Source organism: Geotrypetes seraphini, chromosome 1 (genome assembly GCF_902459505.1).
Source record: "Geotrypetes seraphini chromosome 1, aGeoSer1.1, whole genome shotgun sequence".
NCBI lineage: Eukaryota > Metazoa > Chordata > Amphibia > Gymnophiona > Dermophiidae > Geotrypetes > Geotrypetes seraphini.
The window spans coordinates 325,088,163-325,115,794 of NC_047084.1; the positions used below are offsets into that span (position 1 = coordinate 325,088,163).

Here is a 27,632-nt window from a genome sequence, read left to right on the forward strand (position 1 = left end):
GAAAGGAGAGCTTATTCCAGTGGGATGGACTCCATCTTAAAGGTTGAAACCAGACTGCTGGTGCTAAAAATAAATAAGAAGATATAACAGTTTTTAAACTAGATCTTGGAGAAAGCTGATTGTTACCCAAGAATAACTTGAAAGTTATGTGGGCATTGGTGATATTCAGTGGCAGTGCCCACATAGCTAACTGAGCAAATAGGATCACTCTAAATAGTAGTCCTAGCTCTGCCCAGTTATCTATGTGGGTAAGATACTGAATATCAGCCATATGTGCATAATTCTGTTCACCTGGATATTCAATCCTGGTGCCCAGATACGACCTGGCACTAAATATCTGGGTCTGAGCTAGCTGATGGCAGCATTTTAAAGATATTCTCATTGCTACCACTGACTGAATATTGATCCAATAGATTTAGGGGCCATTTTACTAAAAGGCATTAAACTCTTCCAAAGAGCTTAAGATTGATTGAACGTTCAAATTATTTTAGAAAATTTTTAAAACATATATTTTTAGGTATTTTATCCCCTCTGTTGCAGGGCTGTGCTGGCGGCTGCCACATGGCAAAAGACCTGAAACCCTTTAAATCTCTCTGGGCTTCATGGGGATGTTAGTGATGTGAAATTGCTTAAAAATGATTGTTTTGAATTATTGTCTTGGTATTTGTATGTCTAAGAAGGTTCTGTATTAAAATCAATATTTTATGTGTTTTTGTAAACCATTTAGAATTGTAGATTTGCAGTATATAAATTTGTTTTAAAATTAAATTTTAAATTTAAGCATTTTGTGGTATCTATCTGGCTTGCAGGTACTAAACTGCAAGTTTGTGAATTTTCCCCTAATATTTTTAGGAGAGGGGGTATGGATGAAGAGTGGGCATGGACATGTTAGCCAGCTAGTACATTATTATTAGGATTTATTTACCACTTTTTTGAATGAATTCACTCAAGATGGTGTGTAGCAGGTCAAACATAAGCAATAGACAATTACAGCAGTAAAAATATTCAAATTACAATACAAAGTACGGCTTAGTATGCTACATTAAAATGTCAACACATTATGTGCTAAAACATTTTAATAGACAGTATAGGATGTAAGCCAAGATGGAGCATAGGATAGATAAGATGGAGTAAGAAACAGGAGTAAGAAGATAAGGGGACTAATTTAAAGAAAGTTGCACATGAAGTCAGAATTAGAGAATGAGATGAGGACAATTTTGTCCCCATCCCCGCAGGAACTCAATTTCCCCATTCCGTCCCTGTGAGTTTTCTCGCTATCGCTGTCCCAGCCCCATTCTTGTAAGCTCTGGTTTGACCGCACAATCCTTGAACATTTATGATTTTAAAAGTGTTTGAGGCTTGTGCAGATGAGGACAGAGCTTACAGGAATGAGGCAGGGACAAGAAAAGAACTCGCGGGGACATCACAAGAAAATGAGTTCCTACGGGGATGGAGAAAATATGTCCCCGTGTCATTCTTTAGTCAGAATGGCACTTGAAAATGACCTCAGCTAGGGTAGGTGTGGATAAATTTGTCCTGCTATAGTATGTGCAGCCATGCTAATCGACTAATACAGAGTTAACCTGGATGCACGTAGCACCTCCTAAAGAAGAGGTGGTAAGTGCTCCTGCATTAACTCAAAGCAGGAACCATGTGCCAATGATAACACTGACGCATGCCCTGTAAAATAACAATGACCAAAATATATTGAAAAGTGTTGCGTTAACTTCAAATTGTAACATTTTAGTAAAAGAGCCTCTTATTTGTCTCTATGTTAATGTCTAAAATTAAAAAAGAAAAAAAAAAAAAATGATTGGTGTATTAGAATGCATGGCACCAACTGATGATATAGACAGAATAGGCATCTTAGAGATATGTTGGAAATAGAATAACTAAAGGGAAACTGTGATATTAGCATAGCAAATCTATTGAAATGATTGAGAAGATCAAGCTTGTGCTGGAGTAGCACTACCGGTATTTGTTAAAGAGGCTATAGAGTGGAGTAGGATAAAATTTCTGCAACATAAAATTGCATAGTGGTATATTAAATAGAACATCTAGGTGTGAAAAGGAAGAGTATGGCATTGGGAGTTTACCACTTTCTACAAGCTAAGATGAGGAAGCAGACTGTGAAATGCTAACATATTGAAACAGCTAGTAAAACTGGCAATACAAGTTTCAAGTTTGTTAAAATTTGTTAACCCGCTTATCACATTTCTAAGTGGCACACATATTAAAAAATCATAAAATCGGGGATTACAATAATACTTCAAAAGACTGTAAGGCGACATAACAATATCATACATACAAGGTGAAACAATAATAGGAGATTTCAATTATCTCATTATTGATTGGGTATAAATGTCTCTTTGGGGTATGCTGTGGAGGTAAATGTTCCATGTTTCCTTTCTCTTTTCTATTTGACAATAGAGTTCCTTTCCACCTTCTATGCATTCAGGAAAGGCAGTATACTAAAAGTAATAAATCGCAAGCCATACATTGGTAACAAGAACCTCCTTTGCACTCGACTCCTTCCCCACCTGTGATCAGGCCGAGTGGTCATTGCCTGTCACACACCTATCCCCAGGCACTTCTGGTTTTCTTTCCTCAGGCTCTGCTGAAACAACAAACACATGTCATTCATACACTTCTAAAAAAACATGACCAAGTCCCTCCAATCTCTTCATGGCCATCACCGGGTCCTCATTGACCCTCCGGGTCTTCAGGCAGCTTCTGGTACCATCCACTGGTCACTCACCAGTCATCTTTGGTCAATGTTCTCAGGGTCTACAGGCTGCTTTCTCTTGGATCTTCTGGCAGCTTCTGGCACCATTTACCAGTCTTTCCGCTTGTCACTCACCTTGGACCTTGAACTCATCCAGCTATTCTAGCTGCTTGTGGGGACATTGCTGGTCCTCTGATCCCTGGCCTGGACACTCTTCACCAGTCCCTCCGCTAGTAGTCAAGCTTGAGCCCCCACTGGGCTCTAAGCTGTACTGGGCCCTCTGGCTACACTTCTTCCAGACACACTCCCAGTTGCTCAGTCATCTTTTCCTGGACTCATGCCCTGAGGACTCTCCCAGTCCCTCAGTCATCTTTTCTCAGATACACTCCCTGAGGACTCCTTCCAGTTGCTCAGACTTCTCCACTCCCTGAGAACTCTTCCAGTCATCCAGATACTCTCCATGAAGACTCTCCCAGTCGCTCACTCTGCTCTCTGTGAGGACTGTCCCGTTTACTCACTCTTCTGATCACTTACACATTCTCCACGAGGTCCTCTGCAGGTCATCAAGCTTGAGCCCCTCCTTGAAATCCAAGCACTACTGGGCAGGCTGGTCTACAAGGCTTACCAAGGATTAGGCTGAAGCCAGGATTCCTCCCTTTGAGGATCACCTGGCTCCAAAAGGAGCTCCTGCTTTTCTCAGCTCTTGGCTCTGGAACTGTCCTTTTCAGTACCTTACTTCACTCAGGGTGAGTGGACAACTCCCAGGTGCCTTTGCAAAATCTTTATGCAAATGAGCTCCACATATCACTGGTCAGGCTCCCTCTGCTGGCTCGTGACAGAAACTTCATCCTGTCACACCCCCTAAAAACCATAAAGAACAGTGTAGACAACTGTTAGCTACAGCCATCATATATCTTTCCATTGGTTCCTTTGCTACATTCCCTTTCAATGGGATCTGGAAAGCAACCAAAATAAAAAGGACATATATGAGGACCATATATAGAAAATATGCCTACGTACTCCAGATGGTCTCTGCCACAAGCTGTGGATTAAGTCACTAATTGCCTCCTTGGGCAATTAAATTATCTGTTTGAGGCTAACTACTAATTTTCATCAATTAGTGCCACTGAAAATTAGTGGGTAGCGTCAAACTGAAAACCAACTATTTTGGGGTGTTCTTGGAGCAGAGTTGACCCTTTGACCAGTTAAGAGCCAATATTCAGCACTTAATAGGCCAAGGTCACTGAATAAATAGGAATGCATAATGGTCAGTCCTGTCTTTATGTAAGTTCTGAATATCGTACTAAACTGGCATTAGCCCGGTCTGCAAACCCAGGAATTTCAACTACTGTATTTTTCGCTCCATAAGTCGCACTTTTTCCACCCACTCAGTTCTCGCAGGAAGCAGCATGGGACCAGTCAGTCAGCCCTGTGCACCGCTCTGCTGCAAGGAAAAAGAAGAGGATTCGAGCTGCAACATCTGTCACTGCAGACAGCCGCGTCTAGCGAGGGAGGGCGATGGAATGAAAAAAGAAAAGGTAACCAGGAGGGAAGGTGGCTGTGGCCTGCCCTGCCAAATTAAAAATAGGAAGGGAGCAGGGAGAGGCTGGGCCTGCCTGCCTGCATGCGGGGGAGGCCTGCCTGCATGCCTGGGAGGGCGAGGCTTGCTTGCCTGGAGGGGGAGGCCTGCTTGCTTGCCAAAGAGGGGGAGGCCTGCCTGCCTGGGGGGCTGCCTGGGAGGGGGGAGAACTACCTGCCTGGGAGGGGGAGGCCTGTTTGCTTGTTTGCTTTCCTGGGGGGGCTGCCTGGGAGGGGGGAGGCCTGCCTGTCTGGAGGGGGAGGCCTGCATGCATGCCCTGTCCCTGTCTACCCTGTGCTCTGTCCCGGCCTACTACTAGACCACCAGAGGGGAGACAGGGTACAGAGCCTGGCAGGGAGGGGGGACAGTGTGCAAAGCTTGACAAGGTGTTTGGGGTTAGGTGCAGAGTCTGGCAGGGAGAATTTGGTTCAGAATGTTTTTTTCTTATTTTCCTCCTCTAAATCTAGAGTGCATCTTATGGTCAGGTGCATCTTATAGAGCAAAAAATACGGTAGATTATAAGCTCTTTTGAGCAGGGACTGTCTATTCCATTTTTGGTTTACAGCGCTGCATATGCCTAGTAGTGCTATAGAAATGATAAATAGTAATAATAGTAGAGGTCTGGATATAGCATGGCATTGAATTTCCAGGTTTAATACTAGTGGCAGTCAGCAAAACGCTGAGCACTGATGGCTACATATTGTTCCTTTGGTAATCATTAGTCAGACGTCCCACAGATGTTCACAATGTGAGGGACAAGTCTTCATTGGGAAGTTTGTTGGAGGTCAGCACCTACTGGCTGTGAACAAGATGCAATTGTTCAAAACGTCCTATCAAGAAAGTTGTTTAAAACCTATTTATTTGATAAATTTGTTACTTGACAGATATTGTGAAATTATATCTAAATGAGAAACTTGTAACTTGAATATTACAGTTGTACCATAGGATGTGAATGTTCACTGTTTATACAGTTCTCTTGATGTAAACCGCCTAGAACTAATGTGGTGTGACGATATATAAGAATAAAGTTATTATATTTAAAATCCAGCTGTTAAATGGCAGCCGTAGATGTTTTGGAGTCTTAAATGTTTACAACTGCTGCCAACTTTAGAAACATCAATATTATGATTATTGACATCTTCAGCCCTCCCACCTTAAGTTTCAAGTTTATTTAAGTTTGATATACTGCTCATTAAAATACAGAGTGGTGTACAATAAAAATGGGATGGGGGGAGAAGATATAAAGAAAGGGGGGTACATTACATAGACAGACATAAAATACAATAGGGTAAGACAGTTGTAGGGAAAAGGGATGGTCTACAATATTTTGATAGGACAGATGATGGAAAAATCACAATAGGAATAAGGTGGAGGGGGGGGGGATAATACATTTTTCTTAAATAAAGTTAAAATTGTTGTGCCCTAAAATATAATATCATAGGTATCATTGAATAAAAACGTTTTAAGATTGGTTTTAAATTTCTGACAGTTGTGGCATAGAGACTGTTTTCATGGCTTCCAAACAGCAGCTTTTGTCTGAAAAGGGAAACTTTAGTTTTGAGAAGGCTGAGATGCTGGTCTAGGAGGTGATGAAACATCAGAAGCAGCTGTTTGGTGTGGCTGGTCAACAGCTTGTAGTAGTAGTAGTAGTAGTAGTAGTCTCAGAACTCACACCAAACAGCATGGATTGGAATCTTGCACTGGCTAAATGCTGTTTTCCACAACAACAGCGATGCAGAAGGCCTTAAGTGCAAGGGTAGAAATTCCACAGAAGTGCAAAGGCTAGTGGCAGCTTCCAACCTGACCTTCCAACCTGAGCGCCATAGACCAACAGGTGCTGGATGAGGAGGCATTGGGAATTTGGCAGCCAGGGGCTAGTGGTGTTACCTGATATACCTTCAGCCACTTGTTCCTTCAGCTCTGTCCATAATATTACTGTGTCTGCATGGTGCATAAGGGATCATTTCCCTGTGTCCTAGGAATTATGTAGAGAGGGGATAGGGTATGAAGGTGTTATCTAAAAGGCAGAGATGCCACCATCACCCAATAGAGTTCAGGTAATGCTCCTAACGCCAACAAGCATTGTGAAAGGCTCTCTCTTGGTCTTTTCTGGAAACTTAGAAGGATTAGAAAGTACTTAGATTATCAATTCCGCTTATTAGTACAATCTTTAGTGTTGTCTCAACTGGACAATTGCAATGTCACCTTTTTAGATTGCCCTAAATTTATAATTTAAAAAACTCCAAATGTTACAGAATACAGCCATTAGATTAATCTTCAGATTGAAAATAAGTGATAAGATTACACCTTATTTACACGAATTACACTGGCTTCCTATAGAAGGGAGAATATATTATAAATTCTATTGTATTCTAATTAAAATACGGTTTGGAGAAACTCTTGATTATATGCCACATGTCATTAAATTTTCTAATAATCCATCTTTGAACCTAAGAAACAATGATTCTTTTCGGTTTCCAGTCATTAGGAACATTAGATACAATAGAACTTTTAATTCCTCAATTAAGCAAGAAAGCATTACCAATTAATATTAACCAGCAATCTAATTTCAAATGTTTCAAAAAAGACCTAAAGACCTATTTCATGAATTTGTTACTAATAATTCCTAAATATTGTAGCACTAGTTTTAAATTTGTATCACTATAATTACTTATGTAAACCTCTGTGAACTTCATAGAGGTATTGGTGTTATACAAATAAAAATTGTATTTTATTGTATTCTCTACTGACAGGCCAAGGCTAGTTCAATTCTGTACAGACCATACTGTATCAGTAATATGCAAGAAGTGATGGACACAGTCCTTGTTAACAGTCAAGTATCTGCCATGCTATAGCCTGCCATATTTGTAGAAGTTGTGAGATTCATGGAGGGCAAAGAGAGTTGGGGGTCAGTAGGGCTGGTGCTGTACATGACAGATGGATAGGCAAGTTTAAGGAAAGGCCACATGCACAATGTGTTGGGCAAAGTGCTATATAAGGTTAATTGGTGACTCTGGGCTAAGGTATCCCCATGTACCACATGTCTTTTCTGCTTTTACCTACAGCTGAATGCCAGGACACAGATGTTGAGGCTGGGATGAGCTCACAGACTGTTGTGGTACCATATGATAGCATCCAGGAAAGTATGGTAGAAGCTGTGCATAACCTGGACACAAGGGGCACACAGAGCATGGAGGCACCTATTGCCAGGGATGAGCAGAAGGAGAATATCACATTGCCCGTGCTATTCCCATTTAGGGATACAAAACTTGATACAGAGCCTACAGCTGATGATGGTGCTAATGAGGCTCAACAGCACTCTGCAAGATATTAGCAGGAACTGCTGATGTGTGCCAGAAAACTGACATCGTGTGTCAAAGGGAATGCTAACTGGCCCTACAGGAATGCATGCTTGACTTGATGGAGCATCAGATAGCACAAATCACAGAGCAGACGCGGCAGAACTAAAAGATTTTAAATGCAATGTGGACACTGACCTGCTGGATGGAAGTACTCAGAGGTGGGAGCTATGACAACATCCTGGAAGTGGACAATCCTCCAGATCCTGCATGGCAACAACCAGCCCAAACAATGGTCCACGGAAGAGGTAGGGAGCAGGACTGCTTCGAGGAGGCCCACCAGTAGTACATGCCTTGAACCTTTGTCAAAAGCTCCTGGAGGCAGCCATGTCAGCTGTAATATGCCACCAAATGGCATGGTAATAGGGATTTCGTCTGGCATTCCTGGAATTTGATGAAGCAGTAAGAGAGGCTGAATTGGAGAATGACAATTCAACCTCAGGCTTGGACTGTACTGATAGATCTTGCAATTGTGAGGGCCAATGGGACAACCTTCCTAGCTCCCAGCAAGGAAATGGAGTACTTGGAAAGGGAGGGGAGGGGAAAGGGCAAGAAGTAGTTTGAATGCTGGAGGAGGGGGGAGTAATGCTATGCAGCAATGAGAGGGAACATGATATGGGGAAAACATGGGAGAAGCTAGAAGGGGGGCTTAGGGGTAGAGGACAGTTGTTGAGGTACTAAGTGGTGGGAGAGATGAAAGGCTTTGGGGTGGAGGGTTTCCTAAAGTTCAGGAGGCAGTAGGAGAGTGCAAGTGTATATGTGTGAAGAGGGGTTATAGGAAGGAAGAGGGAGGGCTTTGGGGAAGGGGTTTCTTAATGTGAAGGCATAGGGGTATCTGGCGAGAGGAAGAAGGTTATGGTGGAGGGACCATGGTGGGCACAAAGGGATAGTGGTGGGTCTGTCACAGTAGAGAAGGGTGTACGAAAAGGGCTGTTAGATGTGGGACAAAATAGGAACATAATGACTCATTGTTAGTGAGAATAAAAGTTCTCTTAACAGAAAAGCTTGGCATATGAGTTTGTTTGTTGCAGCATAGGCATACAAGTGTGGCTGAGCATGCTCTGGTGTTGGTGCCAGTTCCTCCTCTCTTTCCCTGTCCTGTGGCTCCAGTTCCACTGGGAGTGGTATCCTGTGCTTCAATGCCAGGATGTGTAGGATGCAGCAAATCACAAAGATCTTGCAAAGCTTTTCAGGTTTGTACAGCAGCTCCCCTCTAGATCTGTCCAGGTTCCGGGTCTTCAGCAGTCCAAATGTGTGCTCAGTGATGTCCCTTGAGGCTCAGTGTTCCCTGTTGTAGTGCCTCTTCTCACCTTGGGTTCTGCTTCCCCAAACCTATATGTCATATCTGTCTGTCCAAGTTAGATTGTAAGCTTTTCTGAGCAGGGACCTTCTATTAAATGCCAAAATGTACAGCGCTACGTATGCCCTTCAGTGCTTTAGGCGAAAAGGGGACTTAGATGTTGTTTTTAATTATGCCCCTCAATGTTTCTAACAGAAAGGCCTCAGAAGTCTATTTTCATACCAAAAGTATGGCAAGAAGTTTCCAGTTTATATCAGCAGGTAATAGAGACTATCTGTAGTCAGCGCTTGCAAGCATAGGAGTCTTTCCTGACTCCACCCAGGGCCTCTCTTAAGGGATTTTAACCTTCTTTTTGCTCATGCTCTACCTTCTTGGTTTAGTAGGTTAGCTGTTCTTGCTTGAATCATACCTTTTCTACTCCTAAAGTAATCATGTGAAGGACTGTTATTAAGGGAGATAGGCAACTTCCTATACACTCCTTCAAAACAGCGCTTGCAAGCATAGGAGTCTTTCCTGACTCCACCCAGGGCCTCTCTTAAGGGATTTTAACCTTCTTTTTGCTCATGCTCTACCTTCTTGGCTTAGTAGGTTAGCTGTTCTTGCTTGAATCATACCTTTTCTACTCCTAAAGTAATCATGTGAAGGACTGTTATTAAGGGAGATAGGCAACTTCCTATACACTCCTTCAAAACAGGCCTTAGCAGGAGGTGGTATGAATAAGATCTTCACTCTGATAGAAACTTGTCCAAGATGGTCTACTCTGAGTTTGTGAAAAATGGCCCATCCCTTTTGGGTGTGTAAAATCATGAGTTTGCACGTTCTCTATCACTACAGTTTAGTTCTTATTGAAGCTGTGCTAAACTTTGTGAGGTCCAATGTGCATTATGAATTGATTTGCTTGCCTTCTATCTCATTTACCTGTGAATTAGTGTTAAAATAACACAGCCAACATTAGAGTTAACATAAGCATATTCATCTTAATCATCTGAAATGTTGCACATTTTTAATACATTGCTGATGCATACGTTAACCTACAATATTTCTCATGTGCATTATTACAAAGTCTCTTCTATGAAAGAGATTTATAGTTTGGTGTACATTCTTTATTTAAGGAGGTCTACTAATTCCAAATCTGATAGGCTATTGCTTTGATAGGTTACCATGGAAACAATCTTGAGCCACTCTATTAAATGTAGCGTTTATGGGTCTAGCAAACTGCATTAATTTGTATGTGTGTGAATGGTTTCTTAATGTTCTCCCACCTATCATATGGCTGTACCAGCTGGTGTTATGTGTGATAAAAGATGGTTATAAGAAAAGCTAATTTACCATGATGCTTAGTAGGTATTTCAGATTTTCAGTACTAATTCACCAATTAGTTTAAATCAAGATTCATAAGCCAGTTTTACAAGAGTTTTCATATTGGCTGCTCAGAGCAGTAAATCTGTGATTCATGTTTCCCCTTTCACACTTGTTTCTCTTCATTACTAAGTGAATGAGTAACAAAAGTGAACGTAAAAACATCTATATTCTACAACTCACTACTAAAATGTCAAGGCTATATGTCAAGTATGCCTATTAAACTGGTTCTAGGCAATGCTCCCTCTAAGGAGTGGCTGGGTGTATGCAGATCCCAATATTAGCAATGCATTTCTGTAGATTACACAAAAAATGATCACACATATGGTAAATGATTTAGTTTTAGTTTAATTTTTTTACAGTTTAATTTTTGTTTGAAAGTTAGGTCGGGTCAGTATTTTTGTGAACGACCATGTAAAATATATGAACGATTGCTTACATGCTCCTCTTAGTGGGAACATAGGTTCTAGGTTAGATTTGAGCTCCTTTCTCCTGGATTTCCCTGAGTGTGCAAAAAACATTTAAGGAGCTCTGAGAGGATTGTTGAAAATTCCATTTTAATCTGAAGCACATATACTGCTTGAAATACCAGTACTATAGTATTAGACCATTGCTTGTTTCTTCTGTGCTCATGCAGATGGTACAAGCCATGGCTAGAGAAGCTGTTAATGGAAAATGAATCAGTATGATAGATAGCAATGATATTGTTTACCAAAATGTGGGAAATTCACAATTAAATTGTATGGGAATAGGTTAGATGGTAAGCTAATATAAGGTCGCCAGAAATTTAATAGGGTCAAAGTATACTGCAATTTAGAACAGAAGAAATAATTTGTGAAAACATTAATCAAATGTTGCAAAATATATACCCGTCAATATTCACCAAAGACAGTAAGCAATTTTTAAACGCTAATGGTCACCAACTAAGTTCATCCTATCATTCTCTCTGCGAGAAACTCTCCAACCCTATATGTCTCATCTGTCTGTCCAAATTAGATTGTAAGCTCTTCTACGCAGGGACTGTCTATTGCTTGTTAAATGTACAGCACTATGTATATCTTTCAACACTATAGAAATAATAAATAGTAGTAGTAGTAGTTGATAAGTTGGACCCCCATATTCAATACCTGGCCACTGCTGTTAAATATCTGAGCCTGAATGAATAGGAAGCATGTCCTGGTCAATGTTTAGCCAGACATCACCCATAAGACACTAATTTGGGTCTCAGATGAATATCACCTAGGACTTGCATAGTATCTGGTCAAGTCCCTTCCCAACCTGCCTATTATGATCTCCACTTCCTCCCAAGAATCCCCCTCTTCAATGTATCCCCCCCCCTTTGGGCCTACTTTAGTGATTCCTGGGGGGGGGGGCTCAAGCGGAAGAAAAGACAGCAGTGCTGCCCACTCCCTCCTGCCCATCAGGGCTCTCCCTTCAAAATGGCTGCCATGATTTCTAGCAGCAGTTTCATGGTTCCAGGGAGGGGGGATATGAACATTTCAAGCTGATACCTGGAAGTTATGCAGATGCCAGTTGATATTCAGTGTAGCAGCCGCATAGCTAAGTGGATATAGTTAGGACTGCTTTTTATGTGGTCCTATATGCTTGCTTAGCTATGTGGGCACTGCCATTAAATATTGCTGGCACCCTCATAACTGCCAGATTGTCCCTGAGACCGCTGCTGTAATGTTCTTGTGCAGCCTAGTTCCCAAATGGTTTATTAGTGCTGATATTCTGCAGTACTGCCTGATTAAGTGCTCTGAATATCGGTGGCTATCCACCCCAAGAGATTTAAGTGAACAGAAGCCTCTCCTGCCCACTTAAATCACTTTGAAGATTGACCCCAGAAACTATAACTTTGACTGGTAATTTCTTACACTTTAAGCGTTTCTGCTAAGAAAGAGGACATAAGTAAAATTGGATGGGAATACATTTAAACTAATTTTGAGAAAGTAGTTGTTTATCATGAAAGGATAGCTTGGGAGCAAGTTGATTATGGAAATGTTGGAGACAGCGAAATAATTTAAAAAGTGAATAGCAGTTCTCACATTAAGGAAAGAGACCATACATATAACATATCATAAAAATTTATTTCTATACCGCAATACCATTAAGTTCTATGTGGTTTACAAAATAGAATTTTTAAAAAACTGCACATATACAGTTGAATGCAGTTGAATGTAATACATTAATTGCCTAAGAATCTTGTAAACAAATATACTTTCAATTGTCTCCTAAAATGCTGATATAAGCAAGAGGTCGCTATTATAGAATTAAGATCTTTATCCCATATAGCAGCTTGAAACGACAGAAGACATTGATGACATTTTTTATATTGACATCCTTTGACTGCAGGAAAGGTAAATACTATCAGAACAATAGAACCCAAAACTTGCTAGAACAGCACAAATATGGTAACAAACAAAGGTTCTAGAATATACTATTTTGCGGCTGTGTAGCATAAACTGTAAATAAATAATTTAATAATTTGGTGAGAAGACCTCAGTGTGGACTCCCAGAGACGCTTTCAACGAGAAGATCCAGTTCACCGAAGCTGCACTCAAGAAATTATAATCGGTTCAATTGAACTTCAGTTTTGGAACAATCGTCCTTCTTCAGGAACCTTTCATTAGTGAGAATTCATAGTGAGAACAGAGGCGTGAAAGCTGAAATAAATCCAATGAAACGCCCGACTCAATGTTGGCAGTTAGAGAGGCGGAACAAAGTGCATCCAATTTGAACAAGAGGGTGGCAAAATTGACTATTTCAATCACTAAATTAAAAATAAAACAATTTCTCTTACCTATATTATCTGGTGATTTTATTTTTCTGATCATTTTGCTCCCTCTTTGCTCCTAACTCTGTTTCCAAGGCTTCTTTATGCATTTGCTATTTCTTTCCTCTCCTTCTTCACATCTTGCACTACATCCATCTTTGGTACTGATATTCATGTTCAATTTTCTTCCATTTTTCTGCTTCCATCTCAAAACTATCTTTCCAGCTTTTCCCCTTCCCTCCATCCATGTGCACCATCTTTTCCCTCCTCTTCCCCTTCCCTCCATCCATGTGCCACCATCTTCCTTCCTCTCCTCTCTGCCCCTTCCATTCAGCATCTCTCCCTTTTTTTCTCTCTCACCCCCTCCCCTTTCCACCAAATGTTCTCCCCAGCCAGTTCCAAAGCTTCCCTCACCACGAAAACTACAAGATTGCCAGCACGGAAATAATTCTCTTGCGCTGCCTAGGCAGCTTCCTGTGCAGTTTCTTTGCTGTGGTCCGTCCAAGCAGAAACAGGAAGTTGCTTCGAAAAGGGGTGGACCATGGCAAAAGAACAGTACAGAGGAGGCCACGACAGCACTTTTTGTTCCTCACTACCCGCTCCCCCCCGTCCCAGACTGACATCACATTTACAGTTCCAGGACTCAGGAAGCCGACGCCCACACTCTGTGCTGGTGAAGGGCCTTGAGTGTCTGCGCTTGCTCAAGGCCTTCTGGCTCCTGCTCTCTCTGGGATTCTTGAAGGGAGACCAGCAAGCTTTGAGCATGTGCAGACTCTCAAGTCCCTTCACCAGCACAGAGTGTGGGTGTCAGCTTCCTGAGTCACGGAACCGTAAGTGCGATGTCGGTCTGGGGTGTGTGTGTGTGTGGGGGGGGGAGCAGGTAGTGGAGGATAATGGGGGGGGAGGAAGTGGGAGGGAGGAAGATAGCTATGCCAGTCATCAGGGGTAATAACAGTGCTGGTCATTGGAGGGGGTAGGAGACAGTGCCGGTCATCGGGGGTGGGGTTGGAGACAACAGTGCTGGTCATTGGAGGGGGGTGGAGGATAGCAGTGCCGGGCATCAGGGGTGGTGTGGGGTGGAAAATAGCAGCGTTGGTCATCGGGTGGGGAGGGGAAGAAAAAAGCACCATCATAAAAAAGGAGTCTTGAATATAAACCGAGGCCCCCATTTTTGGGCCATTTTTTTGGACCCAAACATCTTGGTTTATATTCGAGTATATACAGTATTACACTTTAAGCTTGCATTTTATTACAGGCAGTACCTAAAGAGAGCTCACCAGAAAATGGAGGAAAGAGGAAATTATTGAAGGAAAAACAGCAAAAGGAGACTGATTCTAATCTAAGATCTTTGATCGGACAAATTAAAAAAAATTCATAGTGAAGATGTTTTTAAATAGCTGAGAAATGCTGCAGAAAGTGAAATAAAGGAAATTCAACAAGGATTGCAGAAAAAGGTGCTACAGCAGACGCAGCATTTGAAGGTGGCAGCAGGGAAGGTACATAAGTGATAGATGAGATGGAAACGGAGAGAGGAGTTTCAGAAATGCAAGAGAGCATGATAGATGAAGGGCAGGAACAGAAGTCAACTGAAGAGGAAAGGGAAATGCAGGAGGTGGAGGAATTAGTAGTTGAGCTGCTGGCCTGTTTGGACATAGATAAATATGCTGGCTTTTTCAACTGTCTTATGACATTACATGCTGATAGATATATCTTCTTTGTTAGCTATCAGACAGATCAAGTCTGTAGCTTTTGGTTTATCGGTCTTTGGATTGTATTGTTTTACTATTCATCACTCCTCCTTCATAAGATTTTTATTTTTAAATAAGTAACTTTTTAATATTATTTGTATGTACAGGTTATGACTAGGGGCTCCTTTTACGAAGCCGCGTTAGCAGTTTAACGCATGTAATAGCGTGCGCTAAACTGCCGGCCACACTAGATGCTAATGCCAGCATTGAGCTGGCATTTGTTCCAGTCGCTTAGCGCAGGTTTAGCATGTGCTAAAAAAGCTGCGTTCGCTAAAACCGCTAACACGGCTTCGTGAAAGGAGCCCTAGGTGTTGTAAATTTTCTTGATATTTGTATTGAAAGGTAGTAAATCAAATATGCCTAAATTAAATAACTAAATTCCAGGAGAGGGAATAGTTACCCAAGTTGAATTTAATATCTACAGTAAAGAGTATGTTAATGAAGATAAATAACGCCCTGTATATGAGGGGGTACTGAAAAGTTCTCAGCCCAACCATTCAACTTCCTAAATTCTGAGCATTATTTTGCCACTGTAACTGAAAAGAGTGTTATTTCATTAAGTGCCAATTTGCAGTAGTGAAATTATGTTTTGGCATTATTTCAGATCATTGATTGAACCATATCCACATTATTCTCTTCTTGGTTGGGCTGAGAAATTTTCAACACTCCCTCATAAAAGGAAACCTATAAATTTAACAGAAATGAATTGAATACAGTACTGTGTAGCCAAAATTATTAGCAAGAGAGTTTTACCAAAAAGGACACAGAGCCAGAGGAAAAAAAGAGTGGGAGAACAATTCCTCCATGGAAAAACTATATTGAAGGAAAAATAAAATCATTGCAAGCAGAAGTATCCTGTATAGATGGTTATCTAAGGATTATGATCACCAAAAATAATGAGGAAGATCTAAAACATCAAATGGTTTGTTGCCCACTGCTTTTCTACTTCTTCCAGATATCCACCTTCACTTTTGAATGATCAGTCCCTACACCTGTCTTTTTATTAAACCACAAGCAAAAAAAATTGACCCTAAAAACTCCACAGAAAATGCAAATCCAGCAAAAACAAAAAACGCTGTGGAAATGTTGATGTTCAAGATGCAGGCTTTATTAAAAGTACAATTTAATAATCCACATAAAATATATCTAGAACCCAAAATGTTGGCAGCTATGGACTCAACACGGTTCTTGTTTTGACAATGTTGTCTTCCTCAGGGGTCACTAAAGATATAAAAGCTAGTGGATTAATAACTAAAAATAAACTGAGTCGTAACTCTGCGTGGGTGTTTAGACCCCTCCTATGAATTACTCTTGACCGATGGTTCTCAGCTAGTATTTTATCTGTTTGCCTTTCTGTGGTTAAACCAAACAGTTAAAACAAAAGAAACAATCCAACTAGTTTGCAGAAAACAAGACAAACGATGAATAACAAAAGGAAAGAACTACAGGGGCGATGTACAAAGCACCAGGCTACTTTATTAAAATTAATTAAATATGATGATCTCAATGGTGGTTCTCATGTGTGAAAAAGCGGGATCCGACACGGGCCCTGTTTCAGAGAAATACTCCTTTCTCAGGGGTCCAGATGGGATAAAGTCACAATTGTTGAGAACTGTGGGTATCAAGAAATGAGTACAACAAATCGGTGGACAGTAAATATTGCCGGATTGTGTCCTTCTGCTGCTACACAGTGTAAAACTTATAGAGTAGTCTTCTGTTCCAGACTCTGCACACCCAATCACCTGGAGTCCAATGTCTTTCTCCTTGACTGGCAAGACAAGTTTCTTCATGCTTTTCCTCCAGTTCCTCTAGTCAGGAAAACTTTTCTCAAACTTTGCCAAGAACAGGCCACCATAATTCTTATAGCACCTTGGTGGCCGCATCAATTATAGTTCCCTTTCCTCCTACAATTCAGTGTACAGGAATCCATCATACTTCAAGTCTTCCCAACGTTGCTCACACAGAATGAGGGCTCTCTTCTCCATCCCAATCTATGTTCGTTAGCTCTCACAGCATGTTATCTCTTTCCCAGCACCTAGATGATTCTCCACTATCTACACAAGTGTCAGCCATCATGGAAGCTTCTAAAAAACCTTCATGCAGTGCTGCTACCATTTAAAAAAAAATATTTATTTGTGAATTTTTCAATAACAAACAAGCATAATCAAATACTTGAATACAGATTCAGAAAATACATCTCATTCATGGTAGGAGAAAAAAAATATCCCCCCACCACTTAAAGAAGAAAATTACTGTTATTTTGCTCACAATCAATAGGAGGCCAAGAAATAGTAATAATAATAATAATAACAGAAAATCACTAATGGGGACGGCACAGAAACAAATATTTGGCAGCCAGTTTGCTTTACTCTATTGGAGTAGCTATAGCTCCAATTATGACTCCACTACCTTCTTTTGTCACAATGCTGCTAACATTTTAAATGGACTCGTTACACAATATGGTATACTCTCAACTCTCTGGATCATATCACTTGTCATCTTCTGACTATCCCGTCTGGAATGATTCTCCAAACAATAGTTGTGTGTGAATGTATGAATTGAGGACCAGATGGCTGCTTTACAGATGTTCTCAATGGGAATGGAACGTAGATGGGTTATTGAAGTATCCATTGCTCGAACCTTATGTGCAGTGATACAGCCTTCAAGCGTCAGCTAAGCCCAAGCATAACAAAAGAAGATAGTCTGCCAGTTTTGTGGAGATGGTTCTCTTTGTGACTGGTGTTCCAAATCTGTTAGTATCAAATGACAGGAACAACTGAGTAGAAGTTCTGTGAGGCTTGGTCTGATCTAAATAATAAGCTAGAGTACATTTAGAGTCCAATGTGTGAAGTGCAGCTTCACCAGGGTAAGAATGTGGTTTTGGAAAGAAGACTGGGAGAATTATGGACTGGTTTAGATAAAATTCTGAGATGATCTTCAGGAGAAACTTGGGATAAGTGCAAAGAACTACCCTATCGTGGTAGAATGTTGTATAAGGTGGATCTGACATGTGCTTGAAGTTCACTGACTCAGCATGCAGATGTGAGAGATATGAGAAATACTACTTTCCAAGTGAGATGTTGGAGAGCTGAAGACACAAGTGGTTCAAAGGGAGTGTGAATGGGCCAAGCGGTCATTGCCCTTCACTTCTCCACTCCCAGGCTCTTCTGGTCTTCCAGGCACTGTTCTTACACCTCTGTTCTTCATCACATGACCTTCCTGGTCTTTCGGGCCTCTAAAGATTGTTCCAGCCATTGTCGGTTCCTCTGGTTGCTGGGTTCTGTGGATGACATCACCCACATGTGAGAATATCTGCCTGCTCTTCTTGGATAACACCTATTACAGGTGAGTGACTTTCTTCTGTCCTTACTGGGCTCAGAATCTAAGGGTTCCTTTGTATCTGAGGCAATGGAAGGTTAAGTAAAACACACTGGGAAACTGAACCCAGTTCCCCTGGTTCTCAGCCCACTATACTAAACATTATTTTTCTCTTCCACTCCAATGATTTGCATTATATCAAATACATTTGAACTATGAAATAGTTACTAAGAACACATACAAATGGGTACCAAACATTTGTAAATCACATGTTTTGCTTTGGTATTTAATATTATTTTTCATTGCATTTAAAATAATGAACTTTTGTTTTAAAACACATTGCTGATGTAATAGAATTAAAGTGACATGTTGTGTTATTTTTGCTATTTTCAGGTCAAAAGTAATACTGAAGACGTAAATAAGAATCAAAGATCATCAGTTTTTGCATCTGCAACAGACAGACTCGGTGTTCTACTAGTTGGAAAGGTAGGATAACTCAGCATACACTTCAGGATTAGCAGAACAGCTTTCTGGTTGGGGTGTGGGGAGCAGAAAAACCAACCAACCTTTCCCACCTTGGCTACAATAGCTGATTTCCTACTTTACATCTACACTTAACCTTTATTTTAGAAGGATCCTCATGTGTAATTAGCAGCTATTAAATAATGCAGATCTGTTCATAAGCTTGTAAAGGCAGAAAGTTGCCATCCATATTACATCTAGATTGCAAGGGGGCATGGGTAGAGTGTTAAGAGGATGTAGTTTTGGTGGGCCTACAAGTGACTTGTAGTTCCCATTCTAGAAGCACAATAGATATCACTAGTAAAAATTTTAGACATTGGCATTTACACCTACCCTCCAACGGTAGTATCATGAGATCACATCTGCCCTTATTTGGTGCCCTGGCCTCTTGCCCAAGTACCCTGAGATTACTGCTACCATTTGGAACTTGGTGTCAAAAGAGCAAAAGTAAGTGGGATCTAGGCAAGGCCAGGAATATGTTTGCCAATGAATAAAAGCATTCATTAGAAGACAGGAAACAGATATCCATTCAGAGCATCTTGGAGCAATTGGGAACTCCAGAGCAGCACTGCTGAGACACTAGCATTATAGTCAGGAAACAGGTGACTAATCTCTGCACATATGATCAATATAAATAGAACTACAAGACAATTATAAGAATCCAAGTTAATGTCTGGTCTCCATGGCCATTGGGAAGGAGCATCCAGATAAATTAAATGTGATAATATTATTTCTGGTGGAATTCTTTGCCCAAAAAATGAAAATTCTGCACACAATATTTTAACATTCTGCAGCGTTTATTTGTAGTGTTTTGTGTAGGAATTTCTCCATCATAATGCCTGAAATCCCTTTCTGCCTTTTCCTTTCTCAGGCTCCAGTCTCCTGATTTCCCTCTCACTCCAACTGCAGTTCTTTCTCCCTCTAATTCCCAACATGACCTATAATTTTGTCTGCCCCTAAAGTCTTCTCCTCACCAGTGGCATACCTAGCATATGTGACACCTGGGGCCCATCATTTTTTGACACCCCCCCCATCTATATGAAAAATATGATTTTTAATAACAATCTACATATCGCACAACAAGAGTGTACCTAGGAAAAGGCAGCATCTTAAATACTTCAGTGAGCACTAGAACACCAACACATACATTGTAAAACTAAACAAACCAGATCCTGCACAGTCAATTGATCCAGTACAGTCGATGCTATCAGAAAGCCATGTTCCTTTCATACACACAGACAGATACACCTTTGCCCAATATGGAATAATCACAAACTAAAAATAGAAATATGTAGACAAAAGTTAAACTGAACTACCAAGAAACCAGACTCTGCATAAAATGCAACACCACAACATCACAAAAACAGTAATACATGTCCTCTAATACTGTGCAAAATATAAAGACAGTAGATGTAAATTTGAAAAAACTGATACATAACAATCACCACTTTACAAATTAACAAATAAAAATAAAACAAATAATGAGAAATATGAAAATACCATTTTATTGGACTAATCCCCGTAAGCTCGGTCCTCATCCCCACAAACCACCTGATTCCATCCACACAAGCCTTGAATTGTTTTATATTGAACTTATTATATTAAAGTATAAAAAGAAACAATATTCTGTACAATTGTCAATTTATAAATCAGCGTCTTCTCCCCACTCTCTCTTCCCCATTTCCCTTCAGCGTCTTCAGCCCACTCTCTCTCCACTTTCCTTCAGCGCACGCACATAAAAACAAGCAAGTAATTTTATATCATTTTCATTCTATTCATTCATAGAAATTAAAGTCTAAATAGGGTATAGGATGAGTTTGCTCCACATCATCTCCTAAGGACCTGAGAATCTTTCAACTCTTGCAATTTAGCACAGGATTTAATCAAACCATTTTGGGAAATTCTGACTCAAGCCAAATATTGAATAGAGAATCAAATACCTCAGTTCACTAATTGAGTGCAACAAGGTGCCATCACACATTGTTGGGCTGACACTTGTGCTGTGAGTGTAAAGTCCTCCAAGAGTTTCTGACTTCTGATCTCTAGTGGTTGGTTTGCATGATAGGCCCGCAGCATCGCTCCTTTGCCCACATAATTGAGGTATCTCGCAATCACCACTCTAGGTTGACCTCCTTCTTATACTTTCTCATACCTATGGGCCTACACAACATGTGCGCTTAACCGGGAATTGGGACCTGCTCTCATTTAGACCCAACTTCTCCGGGAGCTCTTTTTCAAAAATAAGAGGCACGTCCTTATCAGGCACAGCTTCAGAGAGACCTACAAGCCTCAAGTTATTTCTGTGGCTATGGATTTCATGTTCATCAAGCCTCTCTTCTAATTTATTGTGTTGCTGTTACTTACAGCTTCTGTGCAGAAATCTGATGCTTCGCTTCTGCAAGTTTACTAAACCGAGTTGTTAGCATTTGCTTCATATCATGCAAGGTAGATTATAGTTGTGACATTTTCCTCCAAGAGGGCTTTCACACACTATGTTAAATATTGAGCCACCTTATCTGACATAAGCAGCAGTTCTCTGTTTGCTACCATCTTGGCTTCTTCTAAATGTGGTTTCTCTACAGTTCCTTTGTGGGACTTGCTTGATATACCTTCTACAAATTACCACCTGAAGTGAATCAAAATGTCCAGGAGAGATGGAATGTATAACCAATAATTTTATTCAGCAATATCAACAGACCATAACATGTTTTATGAAGATTTAGCAGCCTCTGTGGAGCTAGTCATGTTCATGCTGTGGTTATCACGTGATCTCCCTGGTTAGGGACTTTTAATGCCATGGGGAGGGGAATGTGCTGCTGGTGGTAGAGGATTAGAATGTGTATGGAGAATGGGAGTAGCAATGTTAAAAAGCTCTTCCAATGCACATGTGAGGTGAAATAGCATGCTCCCTTCTCTCCATGTCAAGCTTTTTAAAATTACAGTTCCCTCTGGACCTGAAGATGCATGGATTAAGTAATGAGGTATGTGTGCTGGAATCGTCACTTCAGATACAAGCATTTATTTATTTATTGGGATTTGTTAACCATTTTTCATGAAGAGAGTCACCCAAAGTGGTTTACAATGCATTGAATAATAATCAGGTACTTTTAAGTATTTTCCTACTACTACTACTACTACTTATCATTTCTATAGCGCTGCTAGACGTACGCAGAGCTCTACACTTAAACATTTAAGAGGCAGTCCCTGCTCAGTAGAGTTTATAATCTAGTCAACGGACAAATAGGGGGTTAAGGAGTATATTTTCCTTATCTATCCCAGCAGGCTCACAATGTAACTGCGTTACCTGGGGCAATAACATAGTAACATAGTAGATAATGGCAGATAAAGACCCCGAATGGTCCATCCAGTCTGCCCAACCTGATTCAATTTAAATTTTTAAATTTTTTTCTTGTTAGCTATTTCTGGGCAAGAATCCAAAGCTTTACCCAGTACTGTGCTTGGGTTCCAACTGCCGAAATCTCTGTTAAGACTTACTCCAGCCCATCTACACCCTCCCAGCCATTGAAGCCCTCCCCAGCCCATCCTCCACCAAACGGCCATATACAGACACAGACCGTGCAAGTCTGCCCAGTACCGGCCTTAGTTCAATATTTAATATTATTTTCTGATTCTAAATCCTCTGTGTTCATCCCACGCTTCTTTGAACTCAGTCACAGTTTTACTCTCCACCACCTCTCTCGGGAGCGCATTCCAGGCATCCACTACCCTCTCCGTAAAGTAGAATTTCCTAACATTGCCCCTGAATCTACCACCCCTCAACCTCAAATTATGTCCTCTGGTTTTACCATTTTCCTTTCTCTGGAAAAGATTTTGTTCTACGTTAATATCCTTCAAGTTTTTGAACGTCTGAATCATATCTCCCCTGTCTCTCCTTTCCTCTAGGTATACATATTCAGGTCTTCCAGTCTCTCCTTATACGTCTTCTGGCGGAAGCCTCCTATCATTTTCTTCGCCCTCCTCTGCACCGCCTTAAGTCTTCTTACGTCCTTCACCAGATACGGTCACCAAAACTGAACACAATACTCCAAGTGGGGCCTTACCAATGACCTGTACAGGGGCATCAACACCTTCTTCCTTCTACTGACTACGCCTCTCTTTATACAGCCCAGCATCCTTCTGGCAGCAGCCACTGCCTTGTCACACTGTTTTTTCGCCTTTAGATCTTCGGACACTATCACCCCAAGGTCCCTCTCCCCGTCCGTGCATATCAGCTTCTCTCCTCCCAGCATATACGGTTCCTTCCTATTATTAATCCCCAAATGCATTACTCTGCATTTCTTTGCATTGAATTTTAGTTGCCAGGCATTAGACCATTCCTCTAACTTTTACAGATCCTTTTTCATATTTTCCACTCCCTCTTCGGTGTCTACTCTGTTACAAATCTTGGTATCATCTGCAAAAAGGCACACTTTTCCTTCTATCCCTTCAGCAATGTCACTCACAAACATATTGAACAGGATTTGCCCTAGCACCGATCCCTGAGGGACTCCACTACTCACCTTTCCTTCCTTCGAGCGACTTCCATTAACCACCACCCTCTGGCATCTGTCCGACAGCCAGTTTCTGACCCAGTTCACCACTTTGGGTCCTAACTTCAGCCCTTCAAGTTTGTTCAAAAGCCTCCTATGAGGAACTGTATCAAAGGCTTTGCTGAAATCCAAGTAAATTACATCTAGCATATGTCCTCGATCCAGCTCTCTGGTCACCCAATCAAAAAATTCAATCAGGTTCCTTTGGCACGATTTACCTTTTGTAAAGCCATGTTGCCTCGGATCCTATAACCCATTAGATTCAAGGAAGTACGCTATCCTTTCTTTCAGCAACACTTCCATTATTTTACCAACAACTGAAGTGAGGCTCACCGGCCTGTAGTTTCCTGCTTCATCCCTGTGACCACTTTTATGAATAGGGACCATATCCGCTCTCCTCCAATCCCCAGGATCACTCCCGTCTCCAGAGATTTGTTGAACAAGTCTTTAATAGGACTCGCCAGAATCTCTCTGAGCTCCCTTAGTATCCTGGGATGGATCCCGTCTGGTCCCATTGCTTTGTCCACTAGAGGGTTAAGTGCCTTGCCCAGAGTCACAAGGAGCAGGCTGGGATTGAACTTGCAACCTCAGGGTGCCAAACCAAATTCCTGAACAATTTGATCAATAGGGTATAAATAGGTCAGGGCTGCCCAAGTCTGGTCCTCCAGATCTACTGGCAGACCAGGTTTTCAGGATATCCACAATGAATATGTATGCGAGAGATTTGCCTGCACTGCCTTCTTGATATACAAATCTCTCTCATGCATATTCATTGTGGATATCCTGAAAACCTGGTCTGCCAGTAGATCTGGAGGACCGGACTTGGGCAGCCCTTAAATAGATGTTTAAAAAGCAGTGGGGACAACAGTCCCCATTCTCAAGTAAACACCCTGAACTAGTTAACTCCCACTTTCACTTAGAAATTATGATTACCATGAGTCGATTCAGCTCAGTGTATTAAACACAGCAATGTTTGGTACCTTGGAAAATTGAAAATTTCAGATTTTTATAATAAAAGAACATGCTAGAATTTCTAGTTTCATGAGTTTTATAGGCTGTGCTGTAGAGCAAAAGAAAACCCAATTATGCATCATCTTTTATCAGTATTAAAATACCTTAAGCACTTTAAATTTAGGAAAATTGGAAGACTGTTTACAAATAGGTCTTTACCTGACTTCTTGATTTGTATGTCACTGTAGCACAGAGATAATGATGACAAAAACTGTATCACATAATCCTATAGGCATTCTTAGAAGAGTAGAAAAGCAAATACAGCAACATACCATTCCATAATTGCTAATAGAATATGACTTACATGATATAACAGCAGCCTTTTTATGTATAAATCTGGCTATGTCCATGAAATTGCTTGTGAATTATTCAGGATGGATTGCAAAGTATGACTATGAATGTGCTTTTCTAAATTGTGCTTAGCATTTGTTTTGCATATTTCAACTTAACTGTTCAGTATTAATATGACTGCATTATACCTTAACACTGCTACTGTAATTGCTAATAATTCATATCTATTCTTCTGTCATTTTAAAGTGAGAGCTGGATATTTTTTTTAATGAACTCTTTTAATTTTAACAGTCTAACATTAGCTATCTGCAAATGATTCAGGTAGACTTACTGCAGAGCTCTTAATCTGTTGCATGTTCATATAGTTTAAAATATAGGAGGGGGCTGCATTCAAAAGTTACTTACCTGGGTGAAAATATTTTTTAAAAATTGCTCATCCTGTAAGCAGATAGAAGTAGCAAGTCATTCCACAAGGCACATACTTTTCCTTACATATTTGCTATGGCGTTCCCAAGGCAAGGATAGATTTGGAAAGGCAATGATGTATACAGGTTTCACCATAAAACTGCCTTCATAAAAAACAGATTCAGATCTTTATGGCAGTGTCTCGCAAACCTTTTGAAGCCATGCCACAATAAACTTGGAAGGCACGGGCATCGACGCAATGACGTTACATGCATGTGCGATGTCATCAGGTTGATGCCCACGCATGTGCGCAGGCCATCCAGACAGGGCTCTGAGCTTCCTATTACTATGCCAGTGTGTGGGTATGGCAGGGGGGAAGAGGCACGTCCTATAGGCAGTCAGCTGGTGCCAACGCCTCTCCTCACTAGCATCTCACGGCACACACAGAATCTCACCACAGTATACTAGTGTGCTGTGCCACACAATTTGTGATACAGTGCTTTATGGGTTTCTTTTCCTTGGGCAATTTGCAAAAGGAAAGTATATATGACCTTGTATTAGAATTCTCCTCCTGCGTAAATTCAGGCGGAGCTTACCCAAGATGGCGGTCTGAGGTATCTACGGAGACGTCGTCCTTGTGGTGAAGGTTTCCATATGATATGGTGAAGAGGAAGTCGAAAATACAGGTTTTCATGTTGAGGCAGCAGCACCATTAGGCCCGATGGATGTCTTTGTCGATCGTGGCTCATGAACCCCACAACCGGAGATTGCCATGGATGGAGAGAGCATGCAAGCTGAGGCGCGAGACTTCTCCTTCGAGGCTGCCACCTTATCTCCAGATGAGCGGAGTCCATCTAACTGCCCCATTGCGAAGGAGGAGTCGTTTCCTGACTTGCTGGTTTGGGATGCCCTCTTGCTGTCCTCTCTGAGTGGGAGGACAGACCCTGGAAGGGGGAAGGAGGAGTGTTCAAGATCCCAGCAAGCGGTGATGAGATCACAGCAAGCTCAAGCAGCTTCTTCAAACACTCTGGAGGCTACAGGTACTCTGGGAGCCCAAGAAGTTTCTTTGATAACTGAGGTGGTTACTGGTATTGTGAGAACTGCAGGGAATTTTGGAACTGAGATTGTTCCCTTACAAAGGCCCAAGGTAGTTACTATGGAATCCATATGGGAGGCCATATCAAATATGCAAACTTCATTGGGGAATCAAATTCAAGATTTATCCTCACACAGTACTACTGTTCTTTCAGAAAATTTGGAATTTAAAAATAAAGTATCAAGGCTGGAGAATAAAACGTTTGACATTGAGACCAAACTAAAAATGTTGGAAGTACAAGCTCTGACGGGCCAAGGACAGTGCTAGTTTGCACTTTAAAAAGGAAATGTTGGAAAACTCTGTTAGGAGATGTAATCTCTGGATTATTAATTTTCCGAAAGTCCAATTTATAACTGCCCTAGCTATGTTTAAAAGATATTTGTCTGAAATTTTGAAGGTAACAGAAACCTTGTATCCACCTCTCTCAAAAATATATTACCTGCCAACGAGAGCTAAATCTCAAAATCCAAATCCAAACCAGCAGAATTTTTCTGCGGATAGTTTGGATTTGACACAATTTCTTGAGAGGTCCGATACTGAGACTCAGGTCCCTGCTATACTAATAGTACAATTTGCAATTGATTCAGATAGGGATTGGATGCTTAAGATGTTTTTTAGTTCAGAGTCACTGGCTATTCATAGACTGGTACCAATCAAATAACCACCAACAATTAACCTCCAGTCTTCAAAGTTTTCTTCTTTTTATATTATATAAACAAGATCCTCAGAGGGCTACAAAAGGCCAATTGTTTTTTGTGAACAAATCACAAGCACCCGATCGTCATAGGATCAATATTATGTAGTTTTTAATCTTTCTTAACTATTTTTCGATTGTAATGTTAATCTTATAAATACTTATCTTAATCAATGTATTAAACTGTTTGGAGGCGCTCCAAACAGTTTAATACATTGATTAAGATAAGTATTTGTGTTGGTTTATAGTTTCACAAGATTCGGAGCAAGATCGTTGTGTTTTAGAGCATATTTATCCAATTGATACCCAAAGACTCCTAAGACTCCTGATGCAGGCTGGGTGGCCGAAACATGATCATGTCGAGTCATTGAGTTACTTTGGATGAATGAGTTATTTTGGATGAATAAAGACATTTGGATTTATCAGATAAGTTGAAAGACACTTTTTGTGCACCATTCTGATTGGACATTTCCACTTTTGCTCTTGCTTGTTTGATTTTTGTGGATTTGTTTCCCCTGTTTTAGTGTTCTTGGGTTATTCTTCACAATGTGCATCACTTTGCATTTGTCCATATTAAATTTCATCTGCCACTTGGATATCCAGTCTTCCAATTTCTTAAGGTCTGCTTACAATGTTTCACAATCCGCATGCGTTTTAACAACTTTGAACAGTTTAGTGTTATCTGCAAATTTAATCACCTCACTCTTTGTTCCAATTGTCAGATCATTTATAAATAAGTTAAATAAGTTAAATAAATAAGTTAAATAGCACCGGTCCCAGTACAGATCCTTGTGGCATTCCACTGTTTACTCTCCTCCATTGAGAAAAATTAGCATATAATCCTATCCTCTGTTTTCTATCCGATAACCAGTTCCTAATCTACAACTGAACTTTGTCAC

At 40.8% G+C, this 27,632-nt stretch overlaps 1 protein-coding gene across 3 annotated transcripts in view; it reads left to right on the forward strand.

Annotated features, from left to right (window-relative positions):
• The window catches only part of STPG2 (sperm tail PG-rich repeat containing 2), a 538,570-nt gene that overhangs the window by 168,970 nt on the left and 341,968 nt on the right, over positions 1-27,632 (forward strand). For 2 of the 3 annotated variants that reach the window (XR_004540512.1, XM_033957447.1), the window contains exon 10: positions 18,558-18,650. The exons of the other annotated variant lie outside the window; for it this stretch is intronic. Coding sequence is in view for 1 of the 2 variants with exons in the window: in XM_033957447.1 (XP_033813338.1) it covers positions 18,558-18,650 (93 nt within the window). In the remaining variant the exon portion in view is untranslated. The remainder of the gene's footprint in view (positions 1-18,557; positions 18,651-27,632) is intronic. 3 annotated transcript variants of the gene reach the window in all.